Genomic DNA, 26,178 nt, shown 5'->3' on the forward strand with positions numbered 1-26,178 from the left:
TAGACATTTTGGGAAATATAGAAATGATTAGACCCATTTATAATTTCAACACAAGCAATGCAACAGCTAATACCTTCATTTATGTTTTTCGTCTTACCCTGTACATGTTTTAGTACCTGAATTTTTCACACTGAGTCACAAAAAGTTTTCTATATTATTTAACATTCTTCTATAGTACCATTTTCTGTAATTCACTTTTTAAAGGCCATATAATATTCTATTATGGGAATTTATTTAAACAGTCTCCTCTCATTTCACATTTAGGTTTTTTCCAACCTTTTTCTATTAAAGAGACTACTAACATTAACATACTTCTCCATAAACCTTTTGTGAATATATATTATATAATATAATACATTGTATACATTATTTATAATATAAATTTATTTTATATTTTAAAATATTTATTTTATAATATTGTTTACACATTATAAATGTATATTTATAATATAATATGTATTTATTTATTTCTAGGATAAATTACTTGAAGCAGAATATCTGGAGGAAATAAAGGTTTTGAGCTCAGCACAGTAGCTCATGCCTGTAATCCTAGCACTTTGGAAGGCTGAGGTGGGAGGATTGCTTGGCCCAGGCTGCAGTGAGCCCTGACTGTGCTACTGCTACTGCGCTACAGCCTGGATAACAGAGTGAGAACCTACTTCAAAAAAAAAAAGAATGGTTTTGGCATTTTAAACTTAATATATATATGTGTGTGTATATATATATAGCCAAGTAACTCTCCAGAAAGGTTGTACCAATTTACCTCTGATGCACAGAATTACATATTTAATTTTTATTTTTCTTCTCCATCACTAATATTATGATTAAAATGTTAGTAATTATTTTAATTTTAATATCTTGAATTAGTAGTACAAGCGAGAGATTTAAAAATATTTAATGACCATTTTACTATCTTTTGTGAATTGCCTATCCATGTCCTTTGCTCAAGTTTCTTTTTTTTCTTTTTTGTTTTTTCTTTTCTTCTCTCTTTTTTAAGACAGGGTCTCGCTCTATCACCCAGGCTGGAGTACAGTGGCGTGATCTTGGCTCACTGCAACTTCTGCTTCCTGGGCTCAGGTGATTCTCCCACCTCAGCCTCCCAAATAGCTGGGACCACAGGCATGCACCACCATACCTAACTAATTTTTTTGTATTTTTTGTAGAGACAGGGTTTCACCATGTTGCCCAAGCTGGTCTCAGACTCCTGGACTAAAGTGATCCGCCCTCCTTAACCTCCCAAAGTGCTGGGATTATAAGCATGAGTTCCCGCGCCTGGCCTTTTCCTCAATTTTCCATTAGCAAAGTCATCTTTTATATGAATTACTCATTATGTAATATGTGGGATAGCAATCAGAAACATGGTATTTTCCTCTATTTATACAAATATTTTAATTTGCAAGTGATTACACTGGGAGTCACATTCTTATGCAAGTAATCTTAACTGGTACCGATATTCACCATCAGACCCTTTCTTTTCTTCTCCTAACCAAGATGTGATCAACAGGTGATACATCTTTTTGTTTGTTTTTTGATTCAATTATATTTATTTCTGCCCCAAACTTTTTATTTTGAACAGTTTATATGCCACAGAGAAATTGCAAGATTCTTAATAAATACCTCTCTGTCCTTCTCCTAGTTTCACCCATTGTTTGCCAAAAGGAGATACTTAAGTGCAGTATTGCAACAGCTTATGTAGACATGCAACCTTGAGGTCATAGACCTATGAGGGATTGAGACAAAGGTGAATTTAGCAAATATTTTCCAGAGTACTCTGCTGTAATAACCACGTACCCATCTCCAGCAATGACCTGGTTAACAGGGAGACTACTGTTTAGTAACGGAGCAATTCTCAGCTCAAACCTGGCAGGTTCTAAGTTATCTTGCCTCTGCGATTTTGAATGCTTGCTCTTACTATGTGAAAATGGAAGACATCATGTCCTGTTCATGTTTAAGAATTAATTGAGATTACCCCAGGCGCAAATTCTTCACGATACTGCTTTCCTCAGTGATATTTAATGCCCTCCCAGCCCTCATCCCCAATTAATTAAGCATTTTCCTCTATAAGTGAGATTTATGAAGTACTTGGAATTCCATTAAAAAGAGGTAATCTGTGAATTAGATGAATGCATAAACAAATACATCAACTATAAGATATCTCAGAATGGTTTCTGTATAAATTTTGTTATCCACAAGCAAGTTGTGTTATTTTCATGGCTACTGACATTTAAATGTGGCTGCTTCCCAAGCTGTTTCAGCAAGTAGTAAACATTGTATTACTTTATTTGAATATAACAAAGCTTTAATTTATGATTGCATGTGCTTACATTGACACCTTGGCATTTCCTTTCAGGCTTTTCAGGACATGAAAAAGATTAGTGAACTTGGCTGGATGGGTCTTTCTGTTCTGATTCACCAGCTGCACCCCTAGCATCAGCTAACTAACTTGGAAATATATTTTGTTTTGGTGGGGAACCTATGATAAAATATAATTAGATCAGTGATACCACTTCGCCAATAATGAAAAGCAAATGCTATATACAATAGTGTCATGTTTATTTATGAAGTGTAGTATCATTATCCCAGAATGAATAATGAATGAGGCATGGAACTTAGGTGGTTAAAACCTGTAAGAACAATACTGTGGGCTTCATCCTCAGGTGTCCTCCTTATCATCACGTTATTTCACCTCCTTAAACTACTATTTACTCACCTGAAAAATCAATTCATAAAATGTTCTCACCTTCATTAAAAAAACACTAGTAATAATTGATTATCCATTAAAAGTATTCACATATTTGGGGGGAAACTTGAAATTCTTTATTCTAAAGAGTTTCCAGGAACTGAAAGTAAATACATAAACACAAGACTTGGATTAAAATGTCAATAATATCTTTTAATAAGAACCTGAATCTTAACTTCATTATATTATGCATTCTGTAGAAAGTTGAAAGAGATAAGTTCCTTTTTTGTTTGTTTTGCTTTGTTTGAGATACAGTTTCACGCTGTTGCCTAGGCTTGAGGGCAGTGGCACAATCATGGCCCACTGCAACCTCAAGCTTGATCTCCTTGGCTCTAGTGATCCTCCCACCTCAGCTTCCCGAGTAGCTGGGATCATAAGTATGCGACACCACATGCAGCTTATTTATTTATTTGTTTTGTAGAGGTAGGATCTCACTATGTTGCCCAGGCTGGTCCTGCACTCCTGGACTCAAGTTATCCTTCTTCCACAGCCTTCCAAAGTGCTGGGATTAGAGGCATGAGCCACTGCAGCTGGTCCTAAAAGTTCCTTTTTAACATTTAGATTTCTTAGCTCACAAAAATTTATTGAGTCATTATTATGTGTCAGGCCTTGTGTTAAGTACCAGATATTTTTTAGGTATAAGTTCCTACACCTAAGAAAAGAAGAATTATGATATTTTTCTCATATACTATGGTATACTAAAGGAGAACATCAAAGACAGCTTCAGGCTAAAGGATGGAGATAGATTTACCTGGAGGCAAAATTAAAATCTAGCCAGATGTTTTTTCTTTTCCTGACTCAGGATTAAAAACCCCAATTCAACGTTTTTCTCTCTAGCAGAAATATTTAAAACCACGTCCTTTCCTGACAAAATTTTCACATTCATATCTGTTTTGTTCATTAATCCATTCATTTAACTAAGGACTATTTTGAAATAGATAACCTAAATAGAATTTGCATGTTAATGGAGGGAGGCCATATTATGTAAGTAAGGGAGTAAAAGTTAAAGAAAGAGGAAACAATAATATTTTTAAGTAAATGTAAAATAATTAAGTTTTAAAATGTATCTATTATTTATAAACACTATTCTAAATAAGATGAAGAATAAATCTTGAAAATAAAGGGATATCTAAAACTCAAGAAAAGGGAAAACAACGGTAAAATAAAATCATATTTAAAAATTCATCTGTTATTTTGGGAAAGTCTTCCAAACAAAGTGACAAAAGTTATGTTGAAAATGAAATGACATGTCAAGATATGTAGGCAAATTCAAAGAAAAGAAAATCAAAAGTGATGACAATATTGATATTTGACAAGATGGAATTTAATTCCAAAAGGAGAAACTGAAAAAAAGAGAAACATTATGTAATGATAGAAAGTACAGTTTGTTAAGAAGATATAACAATCATAAACTTTCTTTTTTTTTTTTTTTTTGAGATGGAGTCTCGCTCTGTGGCCCAGGCTGGAGTGCGATGGCTGGATCTCAGCTCACTGCAAGCTCCGCCTCCCGGGTTCACGCCATTCTCCTGCCTCAGTCTCCCGAGTAGCTGGGACTACAGGCGCCCGCCACCTCGCCCGGCTAGTTTTTTGTATTTTTTAGTGGAGACGGGGTTTCACCGTGTTAGCCAGGATAGTCTCAGTCTCCTGACCTCGTGATCCACCCGTTTGGGCCTCCCAAAGTGCTGAGATTACAGGCTTGAGCCACCGCGCCCGGCCAAACTTTCATGCACTGTATAAGGAAGGAGCCAACCGTACGAAGCAGAATTCCTAAAATGCAAAGACCACAGACGCACAAAACCACAGTGAGGTCTTTTTATACACACACACACACACACACACACACAAACATGATGAAAAACTCATAACTATAATCCCAGTGCTTTGGGAGGCCAAGGCAAGAGGCCAGGAGTTTGAGCCACCAGTGGGCTATGATTGCACTATTGCACTCTTCCAGCCTAGGTAACAGAGTGAGACTCTGTCTCTTAAAAAAAGATACATAAAAAGGAAAAGATATGGAGATATTTAAACAATACCATCGACAGGCTTGGTAATATGGAATATTATAACATATGGATGTGATAATATACATTCTTTTCACCAATGAAACATTTGCAAAAGTTAATGCAAACTTGTCCACAAAGAAAACCTTAAAAATTCTATACTTTGGGAGACTGAGACAGGAGGATTGCTTAAGGCCAGGAGTTTAAGACCAGCCTGGACAACATAACAAGACTCTGTCTCTACAAAAAGGGAAAAAATTAACCGGACATGGTGGTGTGTGACTGTAGTCCCAGCTCCTCAGGAGGCTGAGATGGGAGAATTGCTCGAGCCCAGGAGGTAGAGGCTGCAATGAACCATGATTGTACCACTGTAATAAAATTAATTAATTAATTAATTAAGAAAATCTAAAATGCTTAGAATGAAACAGTTGGTTAAATTAACAATATTTATTAAATACTTGAAAACTAATGATTGAAAGTGACTCACTCTAACCCCCTAAAAAATAACAAATTGGGTTTTAAAATGAGAAAATTGGAAATTAAGAAAAACTTCTCTAAGTAGTCCCAGAACAACAACAAAAGAAAGTAAAAATTAAAAGTACAATTTTACAGACTAAAAAAAAAAAAAAAGGAAAAAAAAGAAAAAAAGTGGGGAATAGGATAGAGACTGCTGCATCCAATCTCTGTAATTGAAATGTGAGCAAGAAGGTATAAGCACAGGAGAGAGTTTATATATTGATCCCAAGAAAATCTTATAGAAAAAAATTGACATTTTAGTTCTATGGGCAAAGAATGCTTTCTTTAATAAAGGATCCAGGTATAATTGGCTATCCATCCACAAGAAAACAAAAGTAGACTTTCTTCATGACATATTAAAATAAATTATAGGTTAAATATATACGTGCAAAAGAAAAAACAGAAAAAAGAAAGAACATTTTAAAATTAAGGAAGTATTTGAAAGACTATATAATCTTAGGATGGGGAGACATTTTATGTGGAACAGGATACACTATATAAATGAGCTCTGTCCCAAAGGAATTCATAACCTAGTACCACAAATAATATAAATACATTAGAGTTAGGGATGGAATATGCTATTTTTGAGATAAGAACAAGCTATGAGGGCCTAGAGGACAATTCAACTCATTCTATGGTACACTGGGGAAGGGTTCACAGAAGCAGCATTATTTGAGCTGTTTGTAAAGGCGTGAATGGGTGTCTTCCAGGTAGTTTATGAAAAGGCAGAAAATCATTTAAGGACCTAGTATTTCAGTGCCAGTGAGAAATTCAGTGTAATTAATGTGTAGAATGATTGATTGCAGAGGTTGAAAATGGACCAATTTGTGAAAGAGTTTATATTCTAAGCCAAGAAGTTTTAACTTAATCTTAATGTCTGCCTCCTGCTTAAGGCCACTGATAGTAGTTGAAGCTATGGTGATTGTCAGATCAATCAAGGAGAAAGGGTACTCACTGTAGGGTGAGAACATGTTTGACCAAGAGTGGTAATTGCAGACTTCCATATCTATTCTCCCTCTTTTCCTTATTAGCAGAATCCTGATTTCAGTTAGGATAGACTTGTACTCAAGCTAAAAGTCAACTTGCCTCAGCTTCTCCTGCAACTAAGCTTATCTATGTGACTAAGTTGTTGCTGATATAAGCAGAAGTGCTGTTTAGAACACTCAAGAAAGTTCCTTAAAAGGAGAAGGTACTCCTTTGCCCTTCTGTGTTTTCTCCATATTCCAGATTGCCACAGGACATATTTGGATTGTGAGGTGAACCAGAGGATGTAAGTCTTTTATTAAAATGATGGCTTCCTGAAGACTATGCAGACATACTCCTATATAGGCTTTTCTGTGAGCAAGAAATGAATTTCTGTCTTGTTGAAATCAGATGTGCCAAACCTAATCTCAAATGATAAAGATGAGTACCAATGTAAATGTAGTGAGAAACCCCTACATTTAAGAAGTGGTCTGAGAAGAAATTACCAGTTAAAAACACTGAAAAGAGTGAGACAGGAAGAAATGGTATAGAAACCAAGACAAAAAGACAGGTCCGAGAGGCAGGATAAGGGCAAAATAAGTAGCAGATATTTAAAAGAGATCAAGTAGAAAGAGGCTTGAATGCAGCCCATTTAATTTAGAATTGCAAAGTTGTGTTGACTTAAGGAGATCAATTTCAAGCGTAAGGTAATCGCATGAAAACCGAGTTGAAATGGGCTTCTGAATGAATGAGAGTCAGAGCTAAATTAATATTTAATTTCAGAAAAAATGAAATAGAAAATAAAGATAAGGTGAAATGGAAAATAGATGTGTCATGTCTTGTCTCACAACCAAATTGTATCTCCAGTTCACATGAGCCTGCTAATATTGACTACCATTTATTAAATTAAAAGAGGTTTATCTAATCTTTTGATAAACTCAAAATCTTCTAAATAATTAGAAATAAATGGTCCTTCCCATTCATAATCACTTTCATTCCAGGACCCAATTCTGTTCCTAAATAGTGTGCTATTCGGGAAAACAAAATATTTTCTAGTCTCAACTCAAATTCTGTCAAGGCATACGTGTGAGTGAAAGTGGAGTGGGGATAGAGACAGCATGAAGTTCTGATGTCTGAAAGAAATGAAGCTTCATGTAATTCTGAAGAATTTCTTTTCCAAGTATCCAACTATTTTGAAGGTATAGCATTTGGTTTGTATCAGAGATTTACAATTCCCCATAAGGAAATTCAAGAACTCTGGGGTTCATATGTAATGCATTTGCAAGGTTTTTCCCCTTTTGATCCCCAGGCTGTGGCCCCTTTTTCCTCCTCCCTCCCTTCTCCTCTCCTTCCCTCTGTCTCTCCTTCCTTCCTTCCTTGAGAAATAATGCAGTCGTATCAGAATAGAAGCTATGTAAGAAAGGGTGGTATACTGGACTGCGTGAGATATTTTAATACATATTCAAGAGAAAATGGCAAATATATCTTAATAGAGAAGAATGCAAATTAAAAATCAGAGGGCAAGGCCACCAGGATTAAAGATGCAACTTGGACCAAATATTGACCAATGTAAATGTGTTGAATTTTGAATATAGCATAGATGATACTTAGTGAGATGCTTTCTATTAACGATTTACATTTAGTAATAGTGAACATGTCACAGAATATAGTTTATGATTGTTAGAAAAATGCAGTTAAATCAATACTTGAGAGATTATTTATTAATGTGTGAATTGTCTGCTTTTTGAATAATCATAAATAGTTTTAAAATTTTAGATGTGTTTTTGAAAGAAATTGGTTACACCCTGGGAAAAAAAATAAGTATGCCTTACAGTATCTAGTGGAGGGGCTTAAAGGACAGATTTTCATTTCTATTTAGGAAAGAATATTTCTCCTGTCTTCCTGGATTTGCTCCATATCAAAAGACATGAATACATATTGCAATTATAAACTGCATTGTAATAATAAGTTGTGAATTCTACTACAAAGGTCAGCTATGGTTAGATTCAGTGAGTTTTACCTTAAAATATTGGCTTCAAACCATTCATATCAAATGGATAAAATAACTTTTTTAGTTTGCAATGGCCTTATGACTTTGGGTGGTATGGGAAGAGAAGTTCTCAAACCAACACTCCTCAAGGTTAGAGAGGGAAGCTTCTGCCTTACACTTTCCTGATGTACTGAATGGCCCTTGGTATATCCTCATAAAAATTTTCAAACCCACAGAGCTATTTAAAGATAAAAAAACTTATACAACTTTATTTTTCAAAGACTAATATGTCTCAGGTACATTTAGCTACAGTACAAAGGATAAGAAAATAGCACCTAGGAATTTTTTGGATTGTAGAGAATCTCAATGCTTTACCTTTCTTATTTCCTCTCCACTTTTCCAGCAAAGAAACCAGAGTGCTCCCACTCCCACTCCTTTAGTCTATTGGGTCACAAGGGGCCTAATTTTCATGCGAACAGCCCTGAGGGAATAATCTGCCCCTCTAAAGGAAACCCAGACCACTCCGTTCTCAATCTCATAAGGACTGTTATTCCTCGGGTCATAGGAGCCTCCAGGGTAGTAGATGCCATTGAGATTGGCTGCTTGGCAGTTGTTATACCACCAGCCTCCCCCATAGACTTCTGCACAGTTCTCTTCCCACTGGTCTGCGTCCCTGTCAAAGGTGCTGAACTGCATGCTGTTGTGAGAGGTGTACTCTGTCCCTTCCTCTACCGAACCTTCAATCAGAGCATCGCCTGCAGTGCCTTCATAGGAGGAGACCTGGAGAGCATAGCCTTCAGCCTCAGAGCCTACCCGGAAATAATATTCTGCATAAGCTTCATTGCCAGCCCAGTCCTCTAATTCAACCCTAAGAACAGAGCTCCTCTGGGTTAGTAAGTGGAGGTAGTCATTGCCTAGCCAGAATTCTCCTTCCCCCTCGTCATTCAGGCTGCCGAAACCTCTCTTGTAGTCTTGCCAGGTCCGGTTAAAATTCAGTGATCCATCCATTCTTTGCTGGATCAAAAGCCATCCTCCCAAACTGGTCTCTTGATCACAATAAACAGAAAAAATCTTACTGGATCCAGGTAGCTTGATATTGAAAATGCCACTTTGGGTACCTGAAGGATGTGTTTGGAGGACATCATCACAGTCTAAAAAAAAAATTAAGCTGGTTGGAAGAAGTTATTCTCATTTAACTTTACAAAGATAGGCACGACTCAGATTAAAGAAGGCAAATATTGTTTCCTTCCTTTCCGTTCATTCTTCCTCCTTTTCTTCCCTCCATAGGGGAAGGCTGCACTTACAGTGAGATAGAACTTATGCAAACAAGGGCTTATTTATACCTACAAATTGCAAAGGGGATTTTCCTCATGGATTTGGAATTTTACTTGCACATACTAATAGCAAGTAACCAGTACAGGTAGCTAAGCATCAATTAATACTAACAGAACTTGTTTTTAGCCTGACCTAAATGTCAACTGAGACACATACTAAAAATGTGATTAATCAATTGGGTGACAATTCTAATAGCACACACTTTGATTAGTGAAAGAATTTGATTAAATAAGCTCAAATAGAGTTTCAGAGGACGTAATTCATCCATTTAACATGTATTTATTGAGTCATGACTCTGTACTGTTAGGCATTTGGGAATACAGAGATGAGACAGACAAAGGCCCTGCCCCCATGGAACTTACAGTCTAACGCAAAAACAAACCAAAAAAGTGTAGTTTCAATGAATTGTAACAGAGAGTTAAGAAGGAAATGCAAGGGGCCATGGGAGCACTGTGCAGAAATATTTAACTTAGTCTAGGGGGACAGGAAAGGCTTCCCCAAAGGAGAAGTGTGGATACCTCTGGAAGAGCGAGATTTAGCATGGCCTCTCTTGGTGGAATGTGTTCCTTCATGATCGGCTTCACTTCCAGCCTCATCTGCCATTTTATAACTCTTGCTTTCAAATGTGGAGCCTTCTCTGTTGTAAGCTGTGCTACTAATAAATTGTTTGCTGTGACTTGAAGTTTTACCACTGGAAGGGAATTCAGCTACCCCAGAGTGATGAGAACTGGTTTCCTTTGTATTTGTGAAGGTACCGGATTCTGAACCCGTTGACTCAGCCTCAAACTCTCTGAACATAGGTGAGAAGAAACCTGGAAATGTTTTTCCAGTTGAGGCAGTGTCAAAGAAGGCAGCTTCATCAGGGTGCCTATGGCGGAACTCATCCAGAGTACCTATGCCTAAATCTATTGCCTCGGGACAGTCAGAACCATCTTCGGAGGTCACCACTTCTTTGGTAACTTCTTTGTGACCATCAGGACCAATAACAGTCTTAGTAACAGTTTTAGAGCATGAACGACGTGTGGTGGTTGTGCTACCAGAGGTGACCTTCTCTTTACCAACCACGAGCTCTTTGTCTCCTTTAGAAGTGACCAGTTTATCTGTGTGGTACTCTCTGTTTGTCCCTGGACTTACGTTTCCTGGCACCTCTTCAAACGTGCCCCAGTCTGGGTTGGTAGGCCTGGTGTTCCCAGAGCCTGGGCTATCTGGCCTAAAACTTCCAGATCCAGAGTGCCAATGTCCAGTACTACTAGATACAGAGCTCTCAGAACTCCAGTGCCCAGCACTTCCATGTCCAGAGCTGCCAGGATTCCACGTTCCAGTACTACCAGGTCTAGGGCTCCCAGTGTTTTGGTTTCCAGTACTTCCAGGTCCAGAGCTCCCAGGGTTCCAGGTTCCAGTACTTCCAGGTCCAGAGCTCCCAGGGTTCCAGGTTCCAGTACTTCCAGTTCCAGAGCTCCCAGGGTTCCAGGTTCCAGTACTTCCAGTTCCAGAGCTCCCAGGGTTCCAGGTTCCAGTACTTCCAGGTCCAGAGCTCCCAGGGTTCCAGGTTCCAGTACTTCCAGTTCCAGAGCTCCCAGGTTTCCAGGTTCCAGTACTTCCAGGTCCAGAGCTCCCAGGGTTCCAGGTTCCAGTACTTCCTGGTCCAGAGCTCCCAGGGTTTTGGTGTCCAGTACTTCCAGTTCCAGAGCTCCCAGGGTTCCAGCTTCCAGCACTGCTAGGGTTCCTGGGGCTTTCTGTCTCTGATCCTGTTCCATAAGAGGTGGAGTCTACTCGGGTAACCTCATTTCCACCAGGTCTCTCTAACTCCATTCTCATCTGCTGCATGTCTGTTAATGCCTTCCACTCTGGGGGTGCCTTCTGAAGCTGGCTCTTGAAATTTGGGGGAAACAAATCTGGAACTGGTTTCATTTTTATCAGTGGTAAGTGTTGCCTATCTCTAGAGGGAAGTAAGTCTTTGGCAATGACCTGTTCAAGTTGCTTCTGCTGATCTTCATAGTCCTTCAGATCTACTTCACGAGCTAAAGCCCTACTGCATGACCCTCGACAAGATCGGATCTTAATGTCAATGTCCACCTAGAGAGAGGGGAGAAAAATAAAGAGAAAATGTAGATACAAATACATAAACTATGTCTATTGAGTTTCTGGTAGTTAATTTTCCTTCTGGAAACTAGTTTCATTTTTTTTTTTGACTTGGAGACCTACCACTTAATATTCTCTGTTTTCTGCTTATCGAGCACCCTCAGTGGAAGAGATGTTGGGTATTGCACGGCTAGCCAGGATAAGCAATGAATGCTCTTTGATCATCTTAGTCTCAGAATGGATCAAGAGTAAGGTGCTACTCCCTCTCAAAGGAAAAGCTAATTAAATGATCCTTGGTGAAACTCAGACTGAAGACTCAGAGGCATGGTGATGTAATGGGCTTTGGAATTAGACAGGGACTGAACACTTGATTTCGAAATTTACTATCTATGTGCCATTGGAAAATTTACTTAATATCTCTGAATTTTTTTTCTTCAACTGTGGAGTGAGGAAAATAATACCTACTTTTAGGTAGATGATGGATATAACACTTTTCTCTGCATATAGTAGACACTCAATGCATAACTATCGCCTTCCTTTTTCCTGTTATTCATAAACAAGGAAGTCTGGGACCACAGCCACATACTTACCTCCAGTCTTTTCATATCAACCAACTGAGCCCTAACATTTTGCTGCAGAAGTTGGATATGCTGTACTTTTTCTATGACTTTGCGCTTCAGGACTTCAATTCTGCTTCTCAGATCTTCAGACACTCGGTTATAGGTATTATCACGGTCTGAAATAGAAAATATGGTTATTGAAGTAGCTGCTGAGTGATTTGTCTGTAATTGCCAGCAAAAGAAAGGAAGGAAGGAAAGAGAGAGATGAAAGAAAGAGAGAAAGAGAGAAAGAGAGGAAGGGAGGAAGGGAGGAAAGGAAGGAAGGAAGAAAGAAAGAAGCTAGCTTGCAAATATTCCCAATTTTATTTTGGTTACAGTTTAATCTGTGAGTTCCAAACCTATGGGGCATTTTACTTTTGGATAATGTTATGCCCTGCAGCCATCCATGAATCTCAGTTAAGATGTCCTATTAGCAATTAGTAATCTCAAATAAATATAGAAGAAATTTCTTTGGAATTTTAAAGGTGTAATTTGGAGTTAAAATAATTGGTTTGATTGCATTCCAAATATTTTATAATATCCTTAATCAAGGGACTTGAATATATTGGATTTTCTTACTGATGAATTTTTCTTTTTATCTATAGATCTGAAATTGTTCCTAAGCTATTTTGGGTCAACAGGATCACTCACTTGCCAGCTAGTGTTGCATCACTGATTTTAAATGTCAAGTGTTTGTGAAGGTATAAAAAGGCAAAGTAAAACTTCAGAAATTGAGGCCTCCCTAGACTCACTGTCCATGCCCAGAGTGAATGCGATGTTTCCTAACCCTAATGAGTAGACTCTGAGGATGATGTAGCTTGACTCTATATTTTAAATTTAAAAATCTACCTAATCAGCTCAGTGGAGTCTGAGGGTTGAACTCCCAGCTTTGTGTCTTTAAATAAGTTCCTTGACCTCTTAGTTTTCACTTCTGCAAGGCAGAAACAAAAATATCCAACTCAAAGAGTCTGACCCATCCTGTTTTCAGTATATACTGTTGAAAAGAACACACTTAAATTCTTGTTTTTAATCCAAAATTCTGACTTATTTTGTGACCTTAAACAATCTCAGTTAACATCTTCTACTTTGAAAAAATAACAAAAACAAAAGCTCCCCCTTAAAATTTTCAGGGATGTTATGAAGGCATGTATTTCTACACTAAGTACTTTGGGATGAAATTAACATAGATATAAGCAGATATCATATTTATTTAGGATTTTTGTTGTTTCTGTTATAAAATTAAAGCAGTAAACATGTAATACTTACTATTGGATGAGGCAAGATCGCCTCTCAAAATTTCCATTATATTAATGGTCAATGAGTTAGAATCCTTATTGTTCTTCTGATATTCAAATAGTGAATTTTTGAGCTTATTTATTCTGTTTGTAAAATCTTGATTGACTTCATCAATCAACCCTTTCATCCTGCAGCCGGAAGGGCATTTGTAGTTCTGAAAGTGAAGAGAGAAAATTACAGTAAGGATCTATCTCTTGGATTCAGAATAATTTTGCATGTTTCCATGCAGTCCCCATTTCTTTCTACCCTATCTCTTCCAGATAAGTTGGCTTAAAAGTAGGTAAGAGGACTAGTTAGAGGTTGCAGAGAAATTCTGGAATGACGTTCCACTTAGCCATAAATTAGATGCCAGGAAATTGAGGCCACTATACGCAGGTGCCTAGTTTTGCCTGACCATGCATCTGAAATCCAGTCTGTTCACCCACTAATGATCCAGAGTTGGGGAGGTAATTAAACAGTGCTCTTGCTAGTAGGTTCCTTTTCTTTATTTGGTATGTAGGGAGCTATTCAATTATTTTCTATTTTAAAAAGTTCTGGGACCAATCGGGTCAGCCTGTGAGCCCCTCTAGCAACAGAGGGAAGGAATTTCCTGCTTCCCCAGCTAACTACTTACCCAGTCTTCATCAGAGCAGAAGGGCCAGTCTGAATCTTTGCAGGCAGATTGATGCTTTTCCACAACCCTTGGGCCACGCACGCCTCCTCCTTCAGCTAGAAAGTCACCTTCACCAGTATCTGCAGTCTTTAAAGATTCATTCACATACACAAAAGAGAGCAACAGCAATGTTAGCCAGAAGAGGAGACACTGGCATGCCTGTAAGTTCCCAGGAAGAGATGGCACTCTCAAAAAGATTAAGGACACCAGCCACAGGGCTTCTGCAAGCCTCAGGTTTCTTGTCTTCAAATGGAAATCCCAAGACCCATTTTATGGAATTGTTATGAGAATTAAAGGAGATAAAGTGTACAAATTTCTTAACTGTGTATGACACTAAATAAGCATTTGATAAATATTAGGAGTTTTAAAGAATCCATCCTAAAAGGAAAATTATTTGAATCTATAAAATCAGTTAAATTTTACCTTTTCATTTTTACTAATGACTGCAGACAGAAAGAAAGTTGAAAGCTATAGAGCTCTTTCTCCTGTAATTGCTGCTTCAGTAGAAAAAACCTACACTATCTTAACTTAATGTTCCTCTCTCCTTCAAGTTTCTATGTAACCTTAAGAGATGGATTCATAATCTTAAAGAATACCATTACTTCCTAAAAGCATATTGCCTTACTAACTAATCTCTTCTGATACTGCAAAGATGTTTCCAAAGATAATTAATTTGCTTTTTCTTTTGTTTTGACAAACACAAAAATAACCTTTCAGCAAAACTGTACGAAAACTGAAAGTTCTGTTTATTATGGGCAAGTAGCAAAAAATTAATAATTAAAGAAAACAAATCTTACCGTAGAATGTTTTATTCCATTAACTAGCATTACAATGCACCAAGGCTTTATAGCTACAAGGATGGCAAAGAATTCTTGCCCTTTTTAAAACAAAACAAAACAAAATGTAGTAAGACTGAATGACCGATGCTAAAGTTTCCCTTGTGAGTTTGTACACTCTCATCCATCTAAGATCTTCCTCTTGGGGTCATATTACCTTGTATTCTTGAGGTGTCAATCCCATCCAGGAGCTTTCCTCCCAGGCCTGGAGTTCATAAAGCTAAGAGTATGTCATGACATAGAACAGGTAGACTCTGACCTCCAAGCTCTTTGTGGAATAAACACCAGAGAGAAAGCAAGAAGAGAAAATGAAAAGGACCATACCCATCCTGTGCCCACCACACTTAGGACCAGGCAGACGATCCTCATGGAAAACATCTTTTCTAAGGGTGGGGCTGGCTCATGAGGAGCACTCCAGCTGAAAGAAAGGATTGCTTCCACTCCTAGTTCCCATCCCATTTAAATCTGCGGGAGGTTTGGTTAATCATTGGCTTTGTCCTGTGTAGACAGTCAACCCTCCCTCTACATCCTTTGTTCCTCCTATGCTGTTGGTGTCCCAGAAATTCTTGCTCAATTCCCCTCAGCTTGTTTGCTTCCGATAAGCTGTTGCAAAGGTAGCATTTGATTCTCCAGCCAACGATTAGGAGAAGATCTCACATTCCAGGAACAGGGTGGCTTTGAGAATGAAAAGAGGAGCATAGGAGGGTATATCCATATTTCTATACGTGAAAGAATACAGAAGTTGCTTAGTTAAGCTAGCTGTAGCCCCCAGTATTGGTGATTTAGCAAACAATATTTCACTTTATGCAGAAATTAGGGTTGGGTGATCTGGTTTGTAAAAAATAACTTTGGTGATAGGCTGGTCCTGAAGGCTTTCTATAACTTTATTTAGAACAGATTACTTTTCTCTATCTAAAATATTAAGATGACAGCAGCCCCAGGAGCCAAACATCTTAGGTTCGTAATCCAAGCTGCACCACTTCCCTGCTCTATGTTCTTGGACAAGTTACTTTACCTCTTTATACCTCAGTTTCCTCATTTATAAAATAAGGATGCTGATAAGCTACCCCATGCTTTTATGAAGAATAAATGAGTTAATTCTTGTAAATCCCTCAGAACAGTGACCGTCACATAGGAAGTACTCAGTGAATTATGGGAGATCATAAAGTGCCATGAAAAATACCATTTCTTTCCTGTTTCTGTGCCAGCAATCTCACTTCTGAGTGTATTTCCAAAAGAAATGAAATCAGGACCTTGAAGAGATACCTGCATTCCCATGTTCATTGCAGCTTTATTGACAATAGCCGAGATATGGAAACAACCTAAGTGTCCACTGATGGACGAGGAGGTGAGGAAAATGTGGCGTATATATACACAATGGAGTATTACTCAGCCCTGAAAAACAAGGAAATTCTGGCATTTACAGTAACACAGATGAACCTAGAGGGCATTATCCTAAGTGAAAAGAGCAGATATAGAAAGACAAATACTACTTAGCCAGTTGTGGTGGTGGGCACCTGTAATCCCAGCTACTCGGGAGGCTGAGGCAGGGAGAATCACTTGAACCTGGGAGGCGGAGAAGGTTGCAGTGAGCTGAGATTTCACCATTGCACTCCAACCTGGGCCACAGAGTGAGACTCCCTCTTAAAAAAAAAAAAAAAGAAAGAAAGAAAGGAAAAGAAAGACAAATACTATATGATCTTTCTTACATGTGAAATCTAAAATAGTCAAACTCACAGAAGAAAAGAGTAGAATGGTGGTGGCCAGGGCCTGAGGCATAGGAGAAATGGGGGAGATGTTGGTCAAAGTTATGCAACATGAGTAAGTTCTGGAGTCTAAAGTGCACCATGATGACTATAGTTGCTAATACTGTGCTGCATATTTGAAATTTGCTAAAAAGGTAGATCTTAAGTCTTCTCACCACACAAAAAAGGTAACGATATGAGGTGTTTTATGTGCTAATTAGATTAATTGTGGTAATCATTCGACAATGTTTATGTGTATCAAAACACCAATCAGAGAGAAGTTCCCCTTTGAAGGAAAATAAAAAAACATCAAGCTGTACAACCTAAATAATGGGGTTATACTTCAATAAAAGTAAAAAAAAAATTCAGCTTAGATTTGCCAGATGTATTAAGTTGGTGCAAATAGCAAATAAAAATAAGGGTGTCCCAGTTAAGTTTGAATTTCAGATAAACAACAAATCTGTTTTAGTATAAGTATGTCTCATGTGATATTTGAGACACACTTAAAATTTTTTTGTTGTTTATCTGAAATTCAAAATTTACTGGACATCCTCTACTTTATCTGGCAATCCTACCTTGCCTCAAATTCTGCTTCCTGTGTGAAGCCAATCCTAATAAGAGTAATAGCTAATGTGTATTGAATGTTTACTAAGTCTTGCGTTCTTTGCTAGACATTTTGCAGGGTACCTGATTCAATGTCCAATTAGGAGCAATCTCATGTTCTTTCATACTTCCTTAGAGTGTGCACCACTAATGGCATTTATCATTGTAGGAGTACTGTCTGTCTCCTCAACTAGATCATAAACTTGAGAATTGAAATGTTTTATTGGTCTTTATATTCTCCCCAAAAGGTGTGGGCCCTCATTGAGCAAGAAAGCATGAGTGGGTTCCAATGATGGGAAGTTGCCTGGCTGCCTCCCCCAGCACTGCAGACGTGTGAAGCTTTCTAAAAATGGCTGGAAGCCCTGGTGCAAGGCAGTGCACTGTCTGCTCTATGGAAGGCTCCTTGTCTGATCAAGCTCACCCCTGAGGCAGCTTGCTATGATTTCTAGAGCTAATTGCAGAGCAAGGAGGAAGACCCAGAGCCCCATCCAGGTTCCACAGGGCAATGATTCCATGAAAAACTGGGTTATACTCACTCACAACACCGCACTGGCAAAATGTCAGGCTTAGCTAGGAAGGCGAGGCTTGATCTCTGCACACGTTTTCCTTTGCCCACAAGAAGTGCCACCTTTGGGAGGTGAACATGGTATATAGCAAAGAAGTTCCCGAGAGTAACCTGGTAGGCCTCAGGTGAGTCGGTTGAACGTAATCTGATTGAAGGTAAATTAACAGAAACAATTTGGTTGAATGCCACCACCCTAGTGCCATGTCAGGGTGTTTCCAAGGATGCCACCTAGGGCTTTATCCTTGCCTCTCAGAATAGCACATCTCACGCCCTTTCTTAATCCTGGCCTCTGCTCACACAGCACCTACTCAGAGAGCCTTCTCTGGCCACCTGATCTAAAGGGCTGCCATTCTCGCATGTCATTCCATTGACTCTGCTTGGTTTTTCCATACTGCACCTTATAACTCCTGGACAAGGTGTATTTGGGAAGGTATTTGTTTATTCTGTGTCTTGCCTACACTAAGCTTCCTGAGGCCAAGGCACAAGGACTAGCACAAATGCCAGGCATAGAGCAATTGCTGCTCAGTATCTGCTGGAGAAATGGAAGGCTGTCACCATACAGTGGTGGCGATGCATGGTGGGCTTTCCAGCATGTGAGGCCTGGATTCCAGCTAAGTGACATGGGCAAGCTATTTAAATTCTCTGAACTATAAATGAGATGATGATATTTGTCTTGCAGGATTGCTGTGAAGGTTACGTAAAATGGTATGTGTAAAATGTTGGCCATACACAGCAGGAGCTCTAGAAACAGTAGCTTTTATTTTTTCTAGAATATCCCAATGCTCCATAATAAAATGTTTCCTTGTTTTGACTCTAGTGCCAGGAGTCCCTAATGAGGCACTTTTGTAGGTCACTCTTTGGCCCCACACTGCAGGCTGCTCACCAGGCTGGGCTCTCTGCCCCATGAACAGGCTGTATTGTAAGCTTTGGAGGAGTAGGTTTTGTTTAGATGGAAAACTATGCAAATTAATAGGCAACAAATAATACAAGTATCATTTTTTAAAAAGCATGTGACAATAAGGGTATCTTTAAAGTGCAAAACTGGAAAAAAATTGAAGAAATTTTCAGTTGCTTAAATTATCATCTGCTGTGCATTGCCTTTTTCTTTTTTCTTGTTTTTTTTGAGATGGAGTCTTGCTCTGCCACCCAGGCTGGAGTGCAATGGCACGATCTTAGCTTACTGCAACCTCTGCCTCCCAGGTTCAAGCGATTCTCCTGCCTCAGCCTCATGAATAGCTGGGATTACAGGTGCCCGCCATCATGACTGGCTAATTTTTTGTATTTTTAGTAGAGACGGGTTTTCACCATGTTGACCAGGCTGGTCTTGAACTCTTGACCTCAGGTGATCCACCCACCTCGGCCTCCCAAAGTGCTGGGATGACAGGTGTGAGCCGCTGCACCAGGTTTGTCTTTTTCCTATAGATAACTACATCCTATTTCCCTTAGCTCTAATGAGAAGGATGTTTGATATATCTATATTTTTTAAGTTAATGTAATATAAACATTTAAGTATAAATGTTAATATAAACATTTAAGAGCATGAATTTACATATTTGTTATACCATAACTTTTAGCATGACTGGAATAGTTTTTACTAGTTTTAAGAGCTTTATTTGTATGGTATATAATGTAAACAGAAAGAGTAGAAATTCTATAGCTGTATGTTTCAGTTTTAAACTATATCTACTCATCACAACTTCCACAGGAAAAGTAAAATATATAACCGGTTATCTAGATATTTGCAGTTGTATAAATACAACTTAAAAATACAAAACAAAATGACAGCGTTATTTTGAATGGAGTATTTGTCTTACCCTGGGCAGATGCCAGAAATTAAATGTATTGATTTCTGAGAGCAGCTCACTCATTCACTCATTTGTCTAAATTTAGCAATCATTTACCCTACGTATATTATTTCTCTAGTCCTGCATACTATGTGCTTAAGATAGAAAGGAAAATAATGTATGGTCTTTTACTTTCAAGTCGCTTACAATTGGCGAGCAAGTCAAATACATTATACAGCTGAGAATTAAGTTAAACTATGTAAACTTGATATTTTGTAAGTCAAAACAATAATATCTGCAGTTTCATATGGCTTAATCTAATATAAAACAATGGAAAAATCTGTACGTTACATGCTGAGTTCTGTTGGGAAACACGGCAGAGTGATATATCATTTATGTATTGCTCTTTGTTTTGTTTGTGTGAGATATTTCTTTAAAATATTTAATTCAGGCCTCAAAATACAAGACACTTCTGAAAAATTCTTGTGTCATCTATCATAAAAATCTACATGAATCTGTACATTCTTTCCAAAGACATTTGGTATCCTAATAACAAGAAGATAATGGTACTTTGACATGAACTATTTTGTTAAAACAATATTAAGTGCATTCTTGGAAAGTACTAAAATTATTTTCTAAATTTTGAAATGACTAAATTATGAAAATTTACAAGATTTTGGCATTTATAAATACAGTCTGATCTAATGAATTCACTGGACAACATTGGCAAAGCTATTTAACTTTCTGTAGTTTATTCTTTTTCTTTCTTTCTTTTTTTTTTTTTAGGGGCAGCATCTTGCTCTGTTGACCAAGCTGAGTGTAGTGGCGCAATCATGGCTTACTGCACCTGAACTCCCTGGGCTCAAGGGCTCATCTCACCTCAGCTGCCTAAGTATCTGGGATTACCAGCTTGTGTATCTTATTTTCTCTATTTGTCTCGTGCATCTCAAGGGTGTTGCAAAAGTTTGTGTTTACGAAGATGCTTACTGTGAAAGGTAAATGAACTGGTAGGATGACTTATATAGGTGTGACTAATGGAGTGTTTAATGTTTATTTTCAGAACTCATCAATTTCCTGACCTCAATGGTTTCCCTGGAAGTTACAGCTGCAAAGATAAAATAGAAATTTCCTTAATACCCAGAAGTGATTCTGAATTGCACTTAAGAACGCGAGGAGAAAAAAAAAAAGAGCCTTTTGTGATCTTGATTTATTCCATCACACTGTATTTCTCTTTAATCTCTTTATTCAGGAAAGGCACCCACCTTATTTTTTATAGTTGAACTGACTCTAGATTAATGACCACGTAATTGAATAACTTTTTATCATTTTTGAGATTAAGATCTATTCTGTTCCAATAATATAATAATAATTTTTTTATCCTTAGGAATAATTTTCATGGTCTTTTACTTAAGTACTTTTAATCAAGTTCTCATTAAGTAGTTATAAGTGTGTGCGTGTGTGTGTGGGTGTGTGTGTGGAGAGAGAGGGAGAGAAAGAGAGGTGAAATTAGTCTTTGAGTTTTTCTTACTGTTTTATCTCTTTTCATTTTTAACTGCAATATCAATTACATAATTGATTTTTCAAGATTAACTTATCTATAATGTGCTTGATCTAGATTTACTAATTTTTTGCACTTAACATGTATTAAAACTTAAATGCTAGTTTTGAAAAGTAAAACTATTATACAGATAATCAATTGATGTATTAATATCAGCAACATAGATTCATTCTCACACTGTACCTATTAAATCCATGATATTCAGCACATTGCTAGGCTGGTTTCCCTGTGGTTCTTCTATTAAAGATTGGCAAACAAAATCTGTTGGTTGGTGTTGATTTAACAGTGACATGTTAAAAACTGGAGAAATATCATCTGCAAGGCATGTGGAATTTCCACAAACATGGAATTATGTGAAAAAAAGGGGTAAGTCAATTACCAAGATCCATTTAATTATCTGCGGTATTTATTGGGCCCTATATTAATGGAAGGTTTTACAAAAAAATTTTACTTAGATAAAATTCAACAAAAAGTTAGTGAGAAAAACAGCAGAGAAACCTAAATTGAGGGACATTTTACAAAATTCATGATTGGTACACCAGAACAGACTTCCTTAATTTATGAAGGTTGTGAAAAGACAAAGAAAGACTAAGAAACAGGGAACCAGAGGTGATTAAGGAGATGTGACAACTAGATGTGATGTGGTATTTGGATGGGGTCCTGGACAGAAAAGGGACAGTAGTGTAAAAATTGGTGAAATCTGAATGAAGTGTGGAAGTTACACAGTAGCATGGTACCTAAGTTGGTTTCGTAGTTTTGACGAATGTACTATGGTAATGTAAGACACTAACGTTAAAGAAAACTGGGGCAGGGCATGGTGGCTCAGTCCTATAACTGGGGCCAGGTGCAGTGGCTCATGCCTATCGGGGCCAGGCATGGTGGCTCACGCCTGTAATCCCAGAACTTTAGGACGCTGAGGTGGGCGCATCGCCTGAGGCCAGGAGTTCAAGACCAGCTTGGCCAACATGGTGAAACCTTGTCTCTACTAAAAATACAAAAATTAGCTGGGTGTGGTGGTGGGCACCTGTAATCCCACCTACTTGGGAGGCTGAGGCAGGAGAATCACTTGAACCTGGGAGGTGGATGTTGCAGTGAGCTGAGATCACACCACTGCACTCCAGCCTGGGCAACAGATTGAGACTCCGTTTAAAAAAAAAAAAAAGAAAGAAAGAAAGAAAAGAAAAGACAAAGAAAACTAGGTGATAAGCTAGTGAATGCTGTATAGTACCTTTATACATTTTCTGCAAATAAAAATATGATTCCAAATTTAAAGCTTTATTTGAAAGCAAAAGCAAATATTAAAGTTTTAAAATTATATTTCCAAACTTAACATAATTCAAATCCCACACAGCAATACCAATCTTAGGAGTAAAAAACGACAAGAGTAAAAAAAAACGTTCTTTTTGTTTTATTGTCTCTGAAGCAGTTACATATATTATCTCACTTGACCCTTACCACAGCTTTGTGATGTAAGGAGAACAAATTATGAAGGAAAACATTTCCAGTCCAAGGTCTCTTCAATGTTAGGTCATATTGTTTTAATGTCACATTTTAACTATTTGTCCCTAAATATTTGAAAGAAGCCACTTTCATAACAGAGTGGAATCTGCCCTATTCTGTTTATCTAAGTAGAGTCAACATTCAGATTTATTTAGTGAGGATTCTCTACTTGCCTCAGTTCACCTCATGCTTTAAAGTTGCCAGTAGAAGAAAATCTGGGTGAGGAGCAGGGAAACAGGAGTGAGGGCCAAGGATACTGGATTTTGGATTTGGGAAACACATTTGTGACCCAGTTGTAGACATGATTAAATGTCATGATCCTGAATTTACCACGGTTTGTTCCTTCAAGCATTTCCCAATGAAATTGAGGTGAGCAAGAGCTTAAAATTGTGCCAGCTACCCTTCCCAGAAAGCTTTCCAGGCTACTACAGAGCAGTGTTCTGTAAGCCATAGTCGAGCCTACCATCAAGGCCCAGAATGAGCCAATGGCAACAGTATCATTTGGGCCAAAGCTCATGTTTATGATAACCATTAGTCTTTTTCATAATTTTTTTTTTTTTGAGTCAGAGTCTCACTATGTCGCCCAGGTTGGAGTGCAGTGGCGTGATTTCGGCTCACTGCAACCTCCTGGGTTCAAGCAATTCTCCTGCCTCAGCCTCCTGAGTAGCTGGGACAGTCACACGCCAGCATGCCTGGCTAATTTTTGTATTTTTTTTTTTTTTTTTTTGAGACGGAGTCTAGCTCTGTCGCCCAGGCTGGAGTGCAATGGCGCGATCTCGGCTCACTGCAAGCTCCGCCTCCAGGGTTTACACCATTCTCCTGCCTCAGCCTCCCAAGTAGCTGGGACTACAGGCGCCCGCCATCTCGCCCGGCTAGTTTTTTGTATTTTTTAGTAGAGACGGGGTTTCACCGTGTAGACCAGGATGGTCTCCATCTCCTGACCTCGTGATCCACCCGTCTCGGCCTCCCAAAGTGCTGGGATTACAGGCTTGAGCCACGGCGCCCGGCCCCAATTTTTGTATTTTTTAATAGAAATGGGGTTTCACCATATCGCCCAGGCTGTTCTTGAACTCCTGACCTTGTGATCCACCCTCCTCAGCCTCCCAAAACGCTGGGATTACAGGTGTGAGCCACCGCGCCCAGCCCCTTCTTTTTTGTAATTTTAAAAATTTTTTTTATTTTGAGACGGGGTTTCGTGCTGTTGCTTAGGCTGGAGTGCAGTGGTGTAATCGCGGTTCACAGCAGTCTTGGCTTCCTGGGCTCAAATGATCTTCCGTCTTCAGCCTCGTGAGTAGCTGGCACCACACCATTCCCAGCTAATTTTTGAATTTTTCTGTATAGATGGGGTTTCTCAATGTTGCCCAGAATGATCTGGAGCTCCTGGGCTCAAGTGATCCTCCTGCCTTGGCCTCCCAAAGTGCTGGGATCATAAGTGTGAGTCACCATGCCTGGTGTTTTTTTCCTTCTTAAAGCAAAAAATATTAACAGACTTCTGGTATATAGATCATTAGTGGAGAATAATTACAATTGATGTACACTTTTATGAAATGAGTTAATTCTGTAACAAACATTTGTTCCAAAATAATTTGTGAAATCTCTCTCCTGAGAATCAATATCATCAAAACTACGTTCTCTGATTTTAATGCAATAAATTTAGATACTAATTAAAAATAGACAGTTGAAAAACTCATAAACTTTAGAACCAAAAAGTGTTCACTTCATAACCCTTGGGTTCAAAAGGAAATCAAGGAAAATTATAAAATACTCAGATTGTAGAAAGATCTTTTTTTTCTTTTCATTCTGCTTTCAAACCACAAATTCATATATGGATAGATCTTAAAAACACAATGCTGAAATAAAAAAGTAATAAGTATGATGAAGACTTCAGCAGCCATTCTCAAATGATTTGTGATGAAGGACCAGTTTTATTAAAATTCTAATCAGCCACAACCAATTTTTTATATAATACAATGAAAATAATTACTAAAAAATGAAATGTTAAAAAGTAATGATATTCAAAATATAGGCCCAAATTTTTATTATGAGATTTGAAAGATATAAAATTCTATCTCAATAAGTATAATCAGAACAAACATAACAGGAAAAAGTTTCTCCATGCTAATTCTCAATTTTTGTACTTAATGCAGAAGAGTAACAGAAGTTTGGGGACCACTATTCTGAGTAACACTAATTTATAGCATAATGTCATTTGTATAATTTAAAAATACATACATACACAAAAAATCCATGATTTATAAGAATGCCTACAAATGAAGAAACAAACATCAAACCTATTAAGGTGATTGTTTATTAAGGGGAAGATGGAACAAAAAGGAAATGTGAATAAATAAGAATCAACCAATCAACAGAGTGACCCAGCACAGAGCAATGAGAATGAGGTACTGGGAGTGTGATAACTCAGCTTCTGTATCTGCACGCGCACACACACACAGACAGACATACAAACACACACACACACATGCATGCACAAACACAAAGAGATAAATGAAATATAGTCTTTCCCACACTCTTGATCTCTTTCACCAACTTATTTATTTATTTATTTATTTTGAGATGGAGTCTCCCTCTGTTGCCCAGGCTGGAGTGCAATGGTGCGATCTTGGCTCACTGCAACCTCCACCTCCTGGGTTCAAGTGATTCTCCTGCCTCAGCCTCCCAAGTAGCTGGGACTACAGGTGTGCACCAACACACCCAGTTAATTTTTAGGTATTTTAATAGAGACAGGGTTTCACCATGTTGGCCAGGATGGTCTCAATCTCTTGACCTCGTGATTTGCCTGCCTCGGCCTCCCAAAGCGATTGTTATTTTCCATCCACTTTGACTCATCTTACTATCTTTAACTTTTTCTCCTCTTTCAGCTACATCAAAGTGATAAGAAATCAACAGGTATGCATATTTCCCACAGGGTTGAATGTGTATTTTCTTTTTACCCTTTTCATCTGAATAAACTGAAGGTATCTCTTATAAATACCTTGGCTAGTTTATACTAATTAGAATCAGAGCAAAAGAATTTTGGATCGTGGAAAGATTTCAACTATGCTGTCTATATATTTATTTTTTCATTTCTTACTCACTTTCAACCCACCCACAGATATGAAACAGAATCTTCAGAGGTATATTATAAAATCTCGGTACTTGGTCAGTAAGTCATCACCCCTCTCTGTTGATTCAAGAACTCTGCTCTGCAGTTGTACGGTTTGAAGTCATAGTATCACTACACCTGATATCTTCCTTTGGAGAAGCTTCCCTCTGTAGGTTTGTCACGGTGTAAGACACTACCCATCTGCTTTGCACTTAGCCTCGCTACTTTTCAGTGACTAGAGTTTTTCTGTGTCCAGAAATATAAAGAGGAGGGCTTAGCAACATCACCTGTGGTTTGAGCTGTGAAAAAAA

At 38.1% G+C, this 26,178-nt stretch overlaps 2 protein-coding genes across 2 annotated transcripts; both read right to left on the minus strand.

The window, feature by feature from the left end:
* Positions 1-8,450: 8,450 nt before the first annotated feature.
* LOC117086052 (fibrinogen alpha chain-like) lies at positions 8,451-9,586 on the minus strand. The gene has a single exon (XM_033215538.1). It carries the CDS (start codon positions 9,215-9,217, stop codon positions 8,651-8,653), a length of 567 nt encoding a protein of 188 aa, XP_033071429.1. The 5' UTR covers positions 9,218-9,586; the 3' UTR covers positions 8,451-8,650.
* Positions 9,587-9,792: 206 nt separating this feature from the next.
* Positions 9,793-15,460, minus strand: FGA (fibrinogen alpha chain). The gene is made up of 5 exons (XM_033215537.1): positions 15,334-15,460; positions 14,135-14,260; positions 13,492-13,675; positions 12,217-12,362; positions 9,793-11,620 (listed from the first exon to the last, which is right to left on the minus strand). The coding sequence occupies exons 1-5, from the start codon at positions 15,385-15,387 to the stop codon at positions 10,019-10,021; spliced, it is 2,112 nt and encodes a 703-aa protein (XP_033071428.1). The 5' UTR covers positions 15,388-15,460; the 3' UTR covers positions 9,793-10,018.
* Positions 15,461-26,178: the final 10,718 nt, after the last annotated feature.

Source organism: Trachypithecus francoisi, unplaced genomic scaffold (assembly GCF_009764315.1).
Source record: "Trachypithecus francoisi isolate TF-2019V2 unplaced genomic scaffold, Tfra_2.0 Lachesis_group1, whole genome shotgun sequence".
NCBI lineage: Eukaryota > Metazoa > Chordata > Mammalia > Primates > Cercopithecidae > Trachypithecus > Trachypithecus francoisi.